A 15,395-nucleotide genomic window follows, 5' to 3' on the forward strand; every position below is an offset into this window, starting at 1 on the left:
AGGGCTGGTGTTTCACAGATGTAAAAATAAAAGCTGTAACATGTGGGATAACAGGGGTGGTGCAGCCAGGAGATGTTCCTGCTGAAGAGGCTGTCAGGCAGCACGGTGCTGCTGCAGCCCCAGTGTTGGTTTAGACGGGCAGTCCAGCCGCTCGGCTTCCCAGCTGTCGTCGTGGGATGGAGCAGCAGGGATCATAGCAGGGCTGCCTCCTCCTCTGTGAACGGAGGAGCCACTCATCCCAACCCCTAGTGCTTTCCAAGCAGGTGCAGTGGGTGTGCGGAGCCTGCAGCCAGACCCAGAACCAAAGAGCCTGGCACAGGAGCCGCACTGAGCCCCCTTGTTGGGACGGTATCCACAGTGGGCATGGGACAGGCTGGAGTCACCCCTGGAAGATGGGGGGGATGGCGAATGAGCCCCAGGGCATGAGCAGAAGCAGGAGACTGCTTAAACCCATGTGTGGTGTGAAGGTTGATGCAATCCCTGAGGCCAGGCAGGGTCAGCTGGCAGCCAGCAGCTCCCTGCTGTGGCTTTGCCCTCTTTGCTTTGAGCTCAGTTCCTGCAGCGCTCACCTTGTCCCTGGGCAGCCTGAACTGAGCAGCTGGTGAAGGACGATCAGCTGTTGGAGCTCTGTCTTGTGGCCACAGACCCCTCCAGCCTCATGCAGGGTCCTGCCACCATCCTTGCTCACACCCTTCCCTCGCTTCTCACCCCTTTCAGATGGCTCTCTACTTCTGCACCGGTGTCCTGGAGGATGAGACCCTCTTTCGCCACTACGCCCTGAACGTGCCCTTCTACACGCACTTCACCTCGCCCATCCGCCGCTACGCAGACATCATCGTGCACCGTCTGCTCTCCGCCTCTCTCGGTGGGTGCTTCCTGGCCACTTGCAGAGCAGTTTCGGGTGCTGCGAGGGGAGGGGGTGGCTGTGCCTGGCACAGGCAGGGCTCCCAGGTTCCTGCCTTGCCTGCCACAGATGCTGGGTGCTTGGAGTCTGCGTCCCATGAGGCAGCAACCTCACACACTGGTGCCCTCAGGGACGTGGAGGTGAGCTGGGTCCAGGGTGCATGGCACTGGAGCAGGACAGAGTGTGAGCACACCACTGTCACTTGTCCCCTTCTCAGGTGTCAGCTCCCCCATCAAGATGGAGAAAGAGGCCATCCAGAGGCAGGCAGATCGCTGCAATGACCGGAAGATGGCTTCCAAAAGGGTGCAGGAGCTCAGCGCTGACCTCTTCTTCGCCGTCTTCGTCCGGGTAAGAGCCAAGGCTGTTTCCCCCTGCGGCATCTCTGGATTTCCACGTGAAGGCTCAGCCTAGATGGGCAGAGGGCTGTGTGGCTGCCCAGCTGGCCCTGGGGAAGGCAAACAGTGAGGGAACGCACTGAGCAACCACCGCCGCTGGAGCTCCAGGGCCTGGGGACACTGATTCCCCTTGGGGATGCTGGTGTAGTGACAGCCCTCTCTTGGCAGGAGTGTGGTCCTCTGGAGTCAGAGGCCATGGTGATGGGTGTCCTGAATGAGGCCTTTGATGTCTTGGTGTTGAAGTTTGGAGTCCAGAAGCGCATCTACTGCAATGTAAGTACCTCACCAGTGTGAGAGAGTGCCAATGCTGCCTCACCAGAGAGGGCTGCAGCAGCCTGGCATCATCAGAAGCAGTGGCTGTTCTGGTGCCCTTCTGTGCCAGCCCTGCAGCAGCAGAGTTGTGCCCCATCCCAGCTAGCCAGAGGGGAGGGAGTCTTCACAGGGTTCACCCTCCATCCCTCAGCCCTGGGAAGGCACCAGGGGCTGGGGGCGGGGTCTGGAGCAGCCCAGTCTCTGGGCACCAGCTTCTCCCTGCTACATGCTGGGAGTGATCTAGTCTAGGTAAAAGGGAATAAAGACAGAATCAGGGGGACAGAGATCAACATGGAGCTGAAGTGAGGAAAGGGAGCGAGGATGGTTTTCATTTCATTTAATCAGACGGTATATCTGGGGCTGTGACAGCACCACGGTAGGCCAGCACCTGCGGTTAGTGACAGCATCTTCTCTTAATAACCTGGTTATATGGCTGGCAATGACATCTTTAAACAGGACATATAGCATGATATATGGGCTGTTTGTGTATCACAGCAGCCCCTGATTTACGTGCTAGGCTCAGGCTCACGGGCTGCTGCATCCTGGTTGTTAAAGAGCTGCAGAGGCAGTGTGCCGGGCAAAACCAGTGTCATCCCCATCTGTAGGCAAAGTGGAGGGGGAGAGCTGAGTGGGGGGATGTTGTCAGTGCCACAGGCTGTTCCCAACACTCTCCCTGCCTGCAGGCACTGCCCTTGCTGGGCTTCCACTTCCAGAAGGTGGGGAGGAAGCCAGAGCTGACGCTCATGTGGGAGCCAGAGAAGCCAGAGCAAGAATCTGTGCCCCAGGTAAGACCCCCTCAGCATGGGCTCACAACACCATGAAGCTGGCGTAGAGGCTGTGTGCAATTTGTGGATCCCAGGATCTCCACAGGGACAGGTCCAGGAGGCAGCACTGCCTTGCAAGCTGTCAGGTCCTGCTGTCCCTGTGTTCCCTCCCCAGCAAGCCCGACCTCAGCCTCAACCTCCTCTGCCATCCAGCCCTGCTCCATCCCATCACTGCCCCCACATCTGACCCCTCCACGGCCTTCAGACTCTGCCCTGCCTGCTGTGTGCCCTGCCTCCCAATTCAGTTTCCTCCAGAATTGGATTAACATGCTGTTTACTTCCTTCTTCCAGATCATCAATTAAGACGTTAACTAAGATCAGGCAGCGCCTGTCTAGGCCCTTCCCCCCACCCTGGCATTCCTTGCCCCTTCACTGGCATGGCCGTTCCTTCAGGTTTCCATCCCTGCGACAGGGTTGAGACCCAATTAGGAGAAATTTTTTAAGTCAGACTTCCTGAGATGCAGTGTCAAATGGTTTAACATCATCTAGAAATCTCTCTCTTGTGTCCCTGTCATCTATTAACTTGGTAACTCAATCAAAGGGAGCAATCGCATTTGTCTGGCTTGATTAAGTGGTGCTTCTTTGCCAACTTTTGTCTGGCGTTGCTATCAAATCACAGCTGTGTTGACTGCTGTGATCCCTGTCTGCTGCCTTGGCGGCTGCTGGGGGGCTGAATCCCAACCTCTCCCTGTACCACTCTGGGGGCTCTGCACTTGAACCCCATTTCCAACCAAGCCCGGTACAACCAATCCTTGTCCACCTAGGGCTGGATGAAAAGGACTCCTGACACAGGGCTGGGCTGACGCTCCTGGCTGGTATGATGCATGTCCTGGGGAGTCCTTTTCTTCCCAGGGGAGATATTGTGGTCAGAACCAGCTGAGCTCCCCAGCTGTTACAGGCATTTCTGCAGGCCTCCCTCCTCTTGAAGTTGATCTTTCCTTTCTCCGCTTGGCTCAGAGAAGCCCCCTGCACACAGCCTGAAGTGGCCTCAGTTCCTCCTTTCCTACAGGAGCGGGTATCACTTACACCCTAGCAGGGACCTGCATGAAAAATGATGCCCCAGCATGAGCAGGGCCCATTTTGGTTAAGCAAACAGCGGTAGAGGAAACTCTTCCACAAAACCTCCACACCTCCTAAGAAAACACCAGAACACTCCCCTGGGGGCAGACTCTGAGCTGTCCTCTGAGCCAGCAGATCCCCAGGTTGATAAATCTCCAGCTGCAGGATGAGGCGGATCCCCAGGAGCTGTCCTGAACCTCTGCAGATGTCACCTGGACACCCCACAGCACCAGGCACCCTCAGCTCCCTGCCTGGCCCCAGCACTTGGCCTCTGCTTCCCAGTTTGGCTCAGCTTGGCCAGGCAGCGGGGATGTCGGGGAAGGCTGAGGGAAGCTGTGCAGGGGTCTGGACTGGCTGGCCCTGCCATGACGGGGAGGTGGTGTCACCATCTCCCCTGAGCGCCAGGAGATGATGGCCAGGACCTCAGTGAACATTACTCAGGGTTTGAGTATGAAGTGAATCTGACTTAGGGGATTTGATGTGAAATTGTGCTGTTCGCCAGCAGTTCAGCAAAGAGGTGAAAAAGGGAGAGCCCCGATAATCCCCATTTGAATCCCCCAGATGTGGGGGACTGCCCCATGGCTACTGCCCCTTGCTCTCCTGCCAGCTGGAGCAGGCAGGGGGCTGGCGCTAGGTAGCCGGCAGCTATCTGGGCAGCTGTCTGCAAAAGGATTTCCCTGCTGTTTTCTCCTCGCTGGCCACTTTGATACATTTAAGTCTCAATGAGATTTTCCTGCTCCAAATGATTAATCTGGAGCGGCTGGTGCTGGATGAGCTGGGAAGGGTTTGACAAGGTTACGCCGGGTGGCTCTGTGCCTGCTCCTCCTGCGGGCCAGCCCTGAGCAGATGGCCCCATCAAGTCCTGCTGCAGCGCAGGCCTTGGGGACAGGCTCTGGCAAGCGAAGTCCCCAAATGCCTGGCCACGGCCCCAGGGCAGCCCCTTCCCAGTGTCCCAGCCAGCCTGTTATCCGTGCCTCGATGCTTTATGCTTCTAATCTGCAAAACTGCACAAAGAGATGAAGTCAGAGGACCAGGGAGGTGGCAGCAGGCAACAGTGCATTCCTGAACAGGAGGGATTGATTTTCTGGGATCTTTATTCCCTCGCATCACTCTCATCCATTGTGCTTCCTTCCCAGGTCTCCTCTCACTGGAGGGGCATGGGGGGGTCATTCCCTCTTTGCGGGATGCTGAGAAAATGCTCAGCATCATGCGGAAAACCCTTCTCGCTGCAGCTCACCATTGGCACTTGGCCAAGTTGCTTCATTAAGGGATGATGTGTGTTCTCCGGCTGGAGGAAGAAAGACACAAGCAGGCTTTAGGGGAGGTTGGGACCCAAAGCCAAGGGCAATCACCCATGCTTCTTCCCAGACTGTATGGAGAACAAGACTGGGGCTTGATCAGACTGGAATAAGTGAGGATGTTTTGGGTGGCTTATTTAGATCCCTGGCTGGCTTCGTGTCCAGCCCCAGCCCCAGGAGCACCCTGGACCCCAGCAGAACTATCTGAAGCTGTCCTGCCCCATTCCCTGGCTCCCAATGGGTGCTGCAGTGGGGACAGCAAAAGTCAGCACAGCTCTAAGCAAATCCCGGTGTGATGCCAAGCTGCCTGAAAAACCCTGTTCTCTCCATCTTTCTCTTCCTCGCTGAAGGTGATCAGCATTTTCACACTGGTGGAGGTTGTGCTGACGTCGGATGGAGTCCCACTTAAGTACAGTGCCCTGCTCAAGAGACCGAGCTCGGAGAAGTGAGCGCCCTGGGCTGTGCCTGCTCCCTGCTGCTGACGCTTGCTCACCTCCCAGGCCCTGCACCGGCACCCGCTGGGGATGGAGTGGACCCACAGGGAGTTTGGGGCTTTGAGTTTTAAAACCAGTGCTGTTTTATTTCTAGTTTGGATTTTAACTCTGGCTGGGAGTGGGGCTCGGGGCTTGAGCCTGCCCCAGGCAGAGCATTTCTACTCTCAGATATTTTTAGCTTGATGCTTTCTTTTTCTTTTTTTTTTAAGGCAGTGGTGTCCATCCCCAGCCATCTCAGGTGCCCACTGTGGGGGCCAAGTGGGGATGCATGTCCCTGGGAGCGGGGAAGGGCTGGCTTCACCGTACCAGGTGGGATGTGGTGGGGTGCAGTGGGATGCAGCTGTGGGGCCACGTAGGAGGGTTTCTTGCAGGGTTGTGTGTCATGTAATAAAAGACGGGTCAGCAGCTGAGTAGGGGGCTCACTCAGGTTTTATTTTGTCTCCTGTGCATTCCCCCAGCTGGGAATCCCAGCAATAACTCACCTCCCAGACAGTCCTGTGCTTCCCCTGCCTGCCGCTTCCCAGGCATTGTGAAATCCAAGCAGCCTCGCTGCCTCCCCCAGTCCCAGGATGTGCTCAGCCGGAGGCCGTGGGGGATCAGTGGATGTGGGCTCCTGGCTGCTGCTCTGATGGCTAATTCATCAGTCTGAGCCTTCACCGGCAGTCACCAGGTGGCTGCTCCAGCCCCTCACACCCTGACCTCCAGCCTAACCTCTCTCGGGGACCCTGCAGCACGTCGTTGCTTCTCCCTGCTGCTCAAGAGAGTGGCCAGCCCCTCGCAGGCTGGCCAGCCCCTCTGCAGTCTCCAAGCACCTCTGCCTGCTCACTGTCCCCATGTCCCCTAACCGCGCTGTGCAGGGCAACTCCAGGGGCACGGGCTGCTCTGGCAGCCTCCACTTCATCACCCCCACGGGGACGGGCAGCCACAAGCGGCAGCTGGTGGAGGGATTGACATCTGGAGAGAAGGAGTGGATCCTTTGTGCCAGGCAAGGAGGGGGCCCCGGCCTCACCGGTGGTGACAGATTCGGCCCTGGCACAGACACATCTGCCCTTTGCAGGAGCTGGCCAAACCCAGGCTGCCCGGCTCAGGGTGGGGGATCGGGCCCTGGGATGGGTCAGGGCTGGGTACAACACACTCCCCAGGAGATGGTGAGCCTTGAAAGCCATCGGAGTCACCTGCAGTCCCCAGGGGTTGTGTTGCTGGCAGCATCCTTCCAGGTGGCCTGGTGCAACCACAGGTGGACGTCACCTCAGACGTGGGAAAGAGTGGGAGCAGCCTGTTCCTCCCTGGGTCTACTGCTCCTTGCTGGGTGCTGGTGACACGAGGCTGTTCCCTGCCCAAACAGGTACTTACTGTGCAAGTGTGCTGGCACAGGCTGCCCCGGTATGCCCAGCATGTCAGGCACCGACTGTCCCAGGGCCTGGCAGGCAGCGTGTGGCTGTGTCCCCTGGGAGAGGGGACCTGGGGACACTGACATCAAAGAAAAGATGTTCTCCCACTACCCCTCAGCCCAGTGTCCCCCTCCTCAGGTTTGTCTCAGGGAAAACAAGGCCAATCCAGCCCAGCCCAGCTCAGCCTGTCTGCAAAAACAGCACTTTGCCCTGCACCCTCCCTGCTGCTCCCCATGGTCCCGCAGGCAGCCGTCCCCGTGGGAGCTGGGGGCCACGAGGTGCCCTGGTCCCCAGGGACGGGCTGGAGGTCCTCCCTCGGTGGTGGGGGCAGGGATGGCCCCAGCGGGGGCTGGGGGCACTGGGAGGGCCCTGGGCAGGTCTGGGAGATAGTCCCTGAATGTTATCAGCCCATCGTCTCACCCTCGGCGGGGCTCAGCCCTCCGGCAGGACAGGGAAGGGCCATAAAGGGCTGTCACCCCCCACCCTGCCCTGGACGCAGGCAGCATTCGGGAAGGGAGCTGGGGTGGGCAGCATGGGGTGGCCGCTCTGCCCTGGAACCTGCCTTCTCCTTTGCCTCCTCGCCCAGCTCGCCACTGCAGCCTCAGGTGACGGGACGTGTGGGACAGGGAGGGTGGGAGCCCTTGGTGGGGGGCATTGGGCTGGTGCCACTTCCCTGGGGGTGTCTCTGGGCACCCTGTCACCTCCCCATGGGATACCAACAAAGGCAAACCCTCCTGGCCACCTCAGGGTGGTCTGAGACCCCAACCTTTGAACGGGTTTGTCTCAGCCCCACCAATGCAGACCCTGTCCCCATTCCCCCCCAGCCCTGCTGCCCCCTCACCCCCTGGCAGTGACTTTGGATCAAGCGGCTCAATAGCAACAGCTGGCCGTGGTTGCCTGGACGTGGCACACTCGCCACGGGGTCTGATGTTGGGCACCTCATTCCCCTCTGTCAAGAGGCACAATGAACTTCCCTGCCAAACTCTGCCTCAGTTTCCCCCTCTACAGATGGGTTCTGGGCAATGCTGGCATTGCCAAAGGCTGGGCTGGCCCCCAAAGGGCTCCTGGCCCCTCTGAGGCACCCATGGAGGGGACTCAGAGCAGCTAAATTTATCTTGAGTGAAGATGCCCACCTGGGTTGGGGGGGGGGTTACCCCTGCGGACCCTCTGGATGCCCAGTCCCCCACATGGCCCCGGCTCTGATCTTGACTCCAGATGCCGAGAAGACCCCCGGTTACTGGAACAAAGGGGCCAGGAGGAGGCTGGAGCTGGCCCTGGCATTGCAGCCGGCGGCACGGCGGGCCAAAAACATCATCCTCTTCCTGGGTGACGGTGAGTCCCCCCAGGTCCCAGCCAGGCCCCGTGGCAATGTGGCTGCACAGCAGCCAAGGGACGTGGCTGGTGAGAAGGGGCCGGTGCAAGTCCCATCCTCCCTGGCTGAGCCTGGGCAGTGCCTGGGGAGGGCAGGACTGTCCCTGGTCCCAGCCCCTTGCCACCCCATGGCTCTGCCATGCCCACAGGCATGGGGCTGCCTACCGTGTCGGCAGCTCGGATCTACAAGGGGCAGCTGGCCGGTGGCTCAGGCGAGGAGAGTGTCCTGGCCATGGAGACCTTCCCCCATGTGGCCCTGGCCAAGGTGAGTGGGGCAGTGCTGGGGGGGGGGGGGAGGCCTGCTGCCCCCACCCAAAACCCCACTGGCTCTTGCTTGCTTCCAGACCTACACCATCGACCGGCAGGTGCCCGACAGCGCTGGCACGGGCACAGCCTACCTCTGTGGGGTGAAGACCAATGCCAAGACTCTAGGGTTGAGCGGGGCAGCCGTCTACGGCAAATGTCGCACCGCCTTTGGCAATGAAGTGGACTCCATCCTGCACCGGGCCAGGCTGGCGGGTACGGGGAGCAGCAGGCAACCCTGTTGGGGAGGCTGGCGTGGCATGGCCATTCCTGCCGTGCAGGCCTGTGTGGGCTCACTGTAAGCCCTTGCCCGCACTTGCAGGCAAGTCAGTGGGCATCGTGACGACCACGCGGGTGCAGCACGCGTCCCCCGGGGCAGCCTATGCGCACTCGGCCAGCCGGAGCTGGTATGCTGATGCCGACATGCCCAAGGAGGCCTTGCGGGATGGCTGCAAGGACATTGCCTACCAGCTGGTGCACAACACGGACATCAACGTGAGCTGGGAAGTGGGCATGGGATGGGGGGTACACTGGGGACATTGGGAGGGTCTGCTGAGCTCCCCGGCAGGTGATCCTGGGCGGTGGGCGGATGTACATGACCCCCAAGCGGACCCCGGACCCTGAGTACCCGGAGGACCCAGCTCAGAACGGCACCAGGAAGGACGGACTCGACTTGATTGCCAAATGGCTGAGTGCCAAGCAGGTAACACACCGGGATGGAGGGGACGTGACACCAGGTATGGGGCATGTGCCATTGGCACCGGCTCTGTTCTCGCTGGCAGGGTGCCCGCTACGTCTGGGACAAGAAGGGCCTGGACGCAGTGAAGGATGACTCTGTGAGCCACCTGATGGGTAAAAGCACCACCTGCACTACCAGCAATGCCTCCTCCTCCCTGCTGTGGGTGCACTGGCAGGGGTGTGAAGCAGTCCCAGCATGGGCCCCTCCTACCCTGCTCCCCCAGGTCTCTTCGAGCCAAAGGACATGAAGTACGAGCTGAACCGCAATGCCTCCACGGATCCCTCCATTGTGGAGATGACGGAAAAGGCCATTCGCATCCTGCGCAGGAACCCCAACGGCTTCTTCCTCTTTGTGGAAGATGAGTAGCCCCAAACGGGCAGCATGGCTGGGGCTGGGGTGGGATGCGGGTCCGGGGAGCGGGTGGGCATCCCAGGGGACCAGGGAGAGGGTGATGGCTGCGTTCCCTGTGCAGGTGGCAGGATCGACCATGGCCACCACAGCGGCCGGGCCAAGCAGGCGCTGATGGAGGCCGTCATGCTGGACCGGGCAGTGGCGCGGGCAGGCGAACTCACCTCCCCCTCTGACACCTTGACCGTGGTGACGGCTGATCACTCCCATGTCTTCACCTTTGGAGGCAACACGCTGCGTGGCACCTCCATCTTTGGTGGGTGTCAGGGAGGGGCAGAAAACATCCCTGTTCCCAGCTCCTCCTTTTGCTCCTGCCAGAGGCTGAGCTGGCCAAGGTGGGGAGCAGGGGAGAGGTAGCAGGCTGGGATGGGGGTGACAGTGTCTGCCTGTGCCAGGGCTGGCCCCCAAGAAAGCCAAGGACAAGCGAGCCTACACCAGCATCCTCTATGGCAACGGTCCTGGCTACAGCATCCGCTCAGGGGGCCGCCCGGCCGCCAGCCTCCCCGCTGCAGGTAGGAGTCTGCTGGGGATGGGGCCCCCCGACTTACCTGCAGTGTGGGCGAGGGTTTACAGGGAGCCCACCCAGACCTGCACAGCAGGAATGGCTGGGGGGCACAGGGTGGCTGGGGGCAGCGTCCCACGGGCATGGCCACTGGGGTTGTATGGGGTCCTGGTGCCACCACGTTGCTCAGGAGTCACTTGAGCAGGAATCACCCCGACGCCAAGGTGATGGCAGCTGCCCCCCCATCCCTGCAATGGGCAGGGGAGCCTGCTGTCCTCAGCCCCATTTCTGCTGCCCCCCTGCAGAGGACAAGGACTACAAGCAGCAGGCAGCTGTGCCCCTGGAGACGGAGACCCACAGCGGGGAGGATGTGGTGGTGCTGGCCCAGGGCCCCATGGCCCACCTCTTCCATGGGGTGCAGGAGCAACACTATATCGCCCATGCCATGGCCTATGCCGCCTGCCTCGAGCCCTATGCCACTGAACCCGGCTGCGGGTCAGCCCGAAGGGCCTCCCATGGCACCCAGTACTCCCCACAACCACTGCTTACTCTTCTGGCCCTCTGCGTGGCTGCCCATATGGTGGGGGCCTGAGAGACCCCAGCTGAGCCCCACTTCAACCTGGGCTACCTGGCCCTCCCTGAGCCACCTCACCAAGTGTCTTGGCAACCAGGTCCCCACTGTGGCCAGGATCAAAGATGCAATAAAACATGGGTTGTTTGTCTCCATCTGCCGTGCGAGGGTTTGCAGCAGTGGTTGCCTTCTAAGGTGCTGCCCCCTGCCTCTGTTTCCCCAGGTGGTCGTGGCTCCTAGTTCCCTGCTGGGCCCAGCACTGGAGGCATTGGTGTGCAGGGGGTGATGAAAGGAGGGTTAGGGGATGCCCCACGCTGGGGCACAATACATGAAGGTTGGTACCTTCCCGGCAAGAGCTGAGCAAGGAGCAGAATTTTAGTCCACATCAGTGGACTCAAGAAAGCACTGGGCAGAGACCAGGGCTGCTAATTTCAGTAGTGCCCCAGGTGCTCCCAATACCCCTGTTGCCCTGGGTCTGATGCTCAGCGCTGCCTGTGGCACCCTGGGTCAGGGCATCCCCGCTCCTGGCACTGCAACTGGGGCAGTGATGCCTGCCAGGCATTGCCCCTCCTCTTGCCCTCTGCATCTCTTTGTGCTCCAAGTCCATCCTTCCCCCAGCAGCAATAAGGTGATGTGCCAAGGAAGTGCCAGCAGCCCAGCCCCATGGCCTTTGTGCCGGTTGCCTGGCAGGACAGCAGGATATCATCAGAAACATGCCAAACCCCTCCACACACCCTGCAAGGGCTGATCCTTGTCCAAAGTCCCTCCCCAGATCTGCTAGAGTCACGGACACTGTCAGCGGCACTGGGCTACCGGCTCTCACCATGCAGCTCCTGGCACCCTTCACCCTCTGTCTGGGCCTCTGGGTAGGGCTCAGCACTGCTGCCATCCCAGGTGGGGACACGGATGGGGACAGGTGCCTGGGGAAGTGCAGGCAAGGCACCAGCCTGGGTTTGGGGAGGTGACCAGGGGCTGCCCAGCTCTGTAAGGGTTAATGGGGGTTACCCCTGGTTTTATGGGGTCCTTGAGCCAGTTTTCCCCCATGGAGTCAGGTTCCTGCTTGTTTCTGGGCTGGAGGAGGGTCTGGGGGAAGTGACTGTAGCCTCCACACTCCCCCCCCGCCATGAACTTGGCTCATCTCACCTGTCAGATAACACCCCATCATGTTCGGTTTTGCTGCTCCCCTCCTTCCCTGCCCCAGAAGCCCTGGGCTGGGCAGTGGGTGTAAGCCCACATGGTCTACCCCTACCCCAAACAGCACCCTGACCCTCTCCGTCCATGTCAGAGCATGGGGATGCCCAGGGAACAAGAACCCCTGGGATGCAGGTGCCCCAGGGGTGTGGGTGCCCCAGGGGTGGCAGGTGCTGGTGAGCTGGGACTGATGGGTGCTACCCTGTCCCAGTGGAGGAAGAGAAGCCAGCCTTCTGGAACAAGCAGGCAGCTGCAGCCATTGAGGCCTCCTTCAAGATCCAGCCCAGGATAAACCAAGCCAAAAACCTCATCCTCTTCCTTGGGGATGGTGAGTCCTGCTGGCACCCACGGAGGGCAGGCTGGCATGACCAGTGCCCCATGGAGCAGCATGCGGGGAGGGCACCTGGTCCAGAGGATGACTGGGACCCTCTCTCCTCACCCAGGATTTGGGATCTCCACCATCACGGCCACCCGCATCCTAAAGGGGCAGGAGCAGGGGAAGCTGGGCCCTGAGACTCCCCTCGCCCTGGATGCTTTCCCCTACGTGGCTCTCTCCAAGGTAACTCCCCACCGTGCTGGGCGTGGGCCAGGATGACACTGGGCACGGGGCCACGGTGACGCCCATGGGGCTGCTGACACAGAAGCACCCCAGGGATGTACATATGGGGTGAAAGGGGTCCCTGCCATCCCACACTTGTCCTTGGGTGAGCGAATGAATGTAGCAAGAGGGGCTGGGCAGGGAGAGCACCCCACTGGGTGCCTCTGCCAACCATCCCCTGCCCTGAGCCCGGTGTGTGACCTTGGCAGACATACAACGTGGACCGGCAGGTCCCCGACAGCGCGGGAACAGCCACAGCCTACCTCTGCGGGGTGAAGGGCAACTACCAGACCGTGGGACTGAGTGCAGCCGCCCGCCACTCGCAGTGCAACACCACGACAGGCAACGAGGTGATCTCAGTGCTGGAGCGAGCCCGCAAAGCTGGTAAGAGAGGGCGCAGGGCTGGGGGGCAACCCTGTGGGACAAGGGATGTCACACTGGGGGCTGCCCCCCATGAACATCCTAGGGCTTGATGGTGGGGGACCCCATGTCGCCCTTTGTGGGGCCTGATGGATGGGGGGTGGCAGGAAAGGCGGTGGGCATCGTGACGACGACGCGGGTGCAGCATGCGTCGCCCTCGGGGACGTACGCCCACGTGGTGAACCGCGACTGGTACGCGGATGCCAGCATGCCCACGGATGCCCTCAACCAAGGCTGCAAGGACATCGCCTGGCAGCTGGTCCACAACGTCGACATCAACGTGAGTACCTGCGCATGGGAAGGGGGGAGCAGGGCCAGACCCCTCCAGGCACCCCCACTAACACTGCAGCTGTCTCATCCCCTCCAGGTGATCCTGGGGGGTGGTCGGAAATACATGACCCCCGTGGGGACACTGGACCCTGAGTATCCCACCTATGAAACGGCGAAGGGGATACGCAAGGACGGGAATAACCTCATCAACATGTGGCTGGAGTCACGGAGGGTGAGTGACGCTGTGGGGACAGTTCTCTGCTCACTGACCCCAGGCATAGGGCCAGCACCCACTAACCCCCTGTGGGATTTGCCCACAGGGTGCCCGCTATGTCTGGAACAGGACAGAGATGCTGGCTGCCGCTGTCGATCCTAGTGTGAATTATTTGATGGGTAACAAATGTCCCATGTGCCAGGACCTGACAGCCAGCGGGACACATGCAGGCACTGAGGCTGTTCCCAACACGTCCCCTCCCAGGTCTCTTTGAACCCTCAGACATGAAGTACAACCTGATGCGTAACACCACCCTGGACCCGTCTCTCACAGAGATGATGGAGGCAGCCATCACCATCCTGAGCAGGAACTCCAATGGCTTCTACCTCTTTGTGGAAGATAAGTTGGGGCCGGTGCCCCTGGGGTGGGCAAGAAGGGGGCTCCCAAATCCCAAGGTGGGAATAAGAGTTGGGGGTGCTGCCATCAATCCCCAGCCCACCGCGGGTGCCCGTCTGCAGGCGGCAGGATTGACCACGGCCACCACGATGGTGCAGCCCATAAGGCGCTGACGGAGGCGGTGGAGTTTGACCGGGCCATTGAGCGGGCAGGTGCCCTGACAGATGAGGCACAGACCCTCACCGTCGTCACCGCTGACCACTCGCACGTGTTCTCCTTCGGTGGCTATACCCTGCGTGGCTCCTCCATCTTTGGTAGGGCTCTGCCCAGCCACCAGGAAGGGCACAGCTCTGTGCTGGGCATTGTCAGCTCCAGGGCACCCTGGCTGTGGCCAGAGGTGTAATACTGGGGTTTCTTGGCTGATCCCCCCCCCGCCTCCATCAACCTCTCCCCAGGTCTGGCCCCCAAAAAAGCCTCTGACAAAAAGAACTACACGTCCATCCTCTATGGGAACGGTCCAGGCTACCCGGGCACCAGCAGGACCGACGTGGACAATGACACAGCTGGTGAGAGCGCAGGGTCCATGGCTGGGTGGTGGGATGGGGCTGGGGGCCACCACTGCCTCCCTCACCCCCTTCTCCTCCCTCCCCAGAGCAGTACGAATACTTGCAGCAAGCAGCCGTGCCCCTCAGCTCAGAGACCCACGGTGGCGAGGATGTGGCCATCCTGGCCAAGGGCCCCATGGCCCACCTCTTCCATGGGGTGCAGGAGCAGACCTATGTGGCCCACGCCATGGCCTACGCAGCCTGCCTCGAGCCCTACACTGTCTGTCGCCAGCGGGACTCTGCCCCCAGCGCCCATGCCACCCCCCTGGCCCTGCTCCTGCCCACCCTTCTCCTGCCCCTCTTCCACTGACCCCACGGCCCACGGGTGCTGCCAGAACCACGTCCCCCGCTCCCCACGGCTGTGGCACCTACAGGTGGGTGACAGATTTTGAAGCATCCCTGGTCTGGATGCAGCAGCTGCAGGGCATGGGGCAGGCCCTACGTCACCCACATGGGGTGCTCGGTGTTTAATAAATGTGGAGTGTGAGGCTTGTGGGGCAGGCGTGTCAGCAGTGTGTGGGTGCCCATGCTGTGCGGGCAGGGCTCGTCGTGCTGCCTGCTGCTGCCCATCCCACCAGCCCCTTGCACCCACCTGGCATATCCAGTGCTTTATTGACCAGAAACAGCAACAAAAAATACAGCGGGTGTCCATGTCCCCGCGCTCCCGGGGCCGGTTGGCATCACCCAGCCCCAGGCTCTGTCGGCTCTGCCCACCCACTGGCAGGGCTGATGCGGGGACAGGATGGAGCTGGCATGAGGGATTCCAGGGAGGGCAGCGGGCAGGGGGAGGCTTTTGGTGTGGGGCAGCCCCACGGTGTCTCTGGTTCACTCTCCCTGCCTTGACTAGTGCTGGAATGAATGTAGTAGGGCTGGGTGAAGAAACTGGGGTGGTGGACAGAAGAGGAGGTACACAGGTACCTGGGTGTGCCCTCATTCCTCTCAGGGAAGTCAGGGCCCCCCCAGTGCACAGGGCAAGGCATAAGAAGGGGATGGGTAGGAGGCAGCTGCCTCCGGGAAAGAGCTCATGCCCACCCCAAGTGTCTCCCCACTGCCTCCACCCCTCCAGTGAGTGCCTGTCTTTGGGGTGGTGACCCCCTGTATCACTAGGGGGTGCCCCCTTTGCCTGGAGC

At 60.9% G+C, this 15,395-nt stretch overlaps 2 protein-coding genes across 4 annotated transcripts in view; both read left to right on the forward strand.

Annotated features, from left to right (window-relative positions):
- DIS3L2 (DIS3 like 3'-5' exoribonuclease 2) overlaps positions 1-6,548 on the forward strand; it is a 193,938-nt gene extending 187,390 nt beyond the window's left edge. The window contains exons 18-23 of one of the 3 annotated variants that reach the window (XR_012634103.1): positions 718-865; positions 1,122-1,252; positions 1,468-1,572; positions 2,295-2,396; positions 5,143-5,595; positions 6,144-6,548. Coding sequence is in view for 2 of the 3 variants with exons in the window: in XM_074912793.1 (XP_074768894.1) it covers positions 718-865; positions 1,122-1,252; positions 1,468-1,572; positions 2,295-2,396; positions 5,143-5,241 (585 nt within the window). In the remaining variant the exon portion in view is untranslated. Of the gene's footprint in view, positions 1-717; positions 866-1,121; positions 1,253-1,467; positions 1,573-2,294; positions 2,397-5,142; positions 5,970-6,143 lie in introns of those variants that run through there. The other 2 variants (XM_074912793.1, XM_074912794.1) reach the window with 2 other exon arrangements.
- Positions 6,549-7,895: 1,347 nt separating this feature from the next.
- Positions 7,896-14,822, forward strand: LOC141963434 (intestinal-type alkaline phosphatase-like). Its single transcript, XM_074912795.1, has 19 exons — positions 7,896-8,009; positions 8,198-8,313; positions 8,393-8,567; positions 8,674-8,846; positions 8,920-9,054; positions 9,134-9,203; positions 9,314-9,446; positions 9,561-9,754; positions 9,894-10,010; positions 11,974-12,090; positions 12,206-12,321; positions 12,570-12,744; positions 12,888-13,060; positions 13,148-13,282; positions 13,371-13,443; positions 13,529-13,661; positions 13,781-13,974; positions 14,116-14,226; positions 14,313-14,822. Exons 2-19 carry the CDS (start codon positions 8,200-8,202, stop codon positions 14,573-14,575), a joined length of 2,601 nt encoding a protein of 866 aa, XP_074768896.1. The 5' UTR covers positions 7,896-8,009; positions 8,198-8,199; the 3' UTR covers positions 14,576-14,822.
- Positions 14,823-15,395: the final 573 nt, after the last annotated feature.

The sequence above is a fragment of the Athene noctua genome, chromosome 8 (genome assembly GCF_965140245.1).
Source record: "Athene noctua chromosome 8, bAthNoc1.hap1.1, whole genome shotgun sequence".
Classification (NCBI taxonomy): Eukaryota; Metazoa; Chordata; class Aves; order Strigiformes; family Strigidae; genus Athene; species Athene noctua.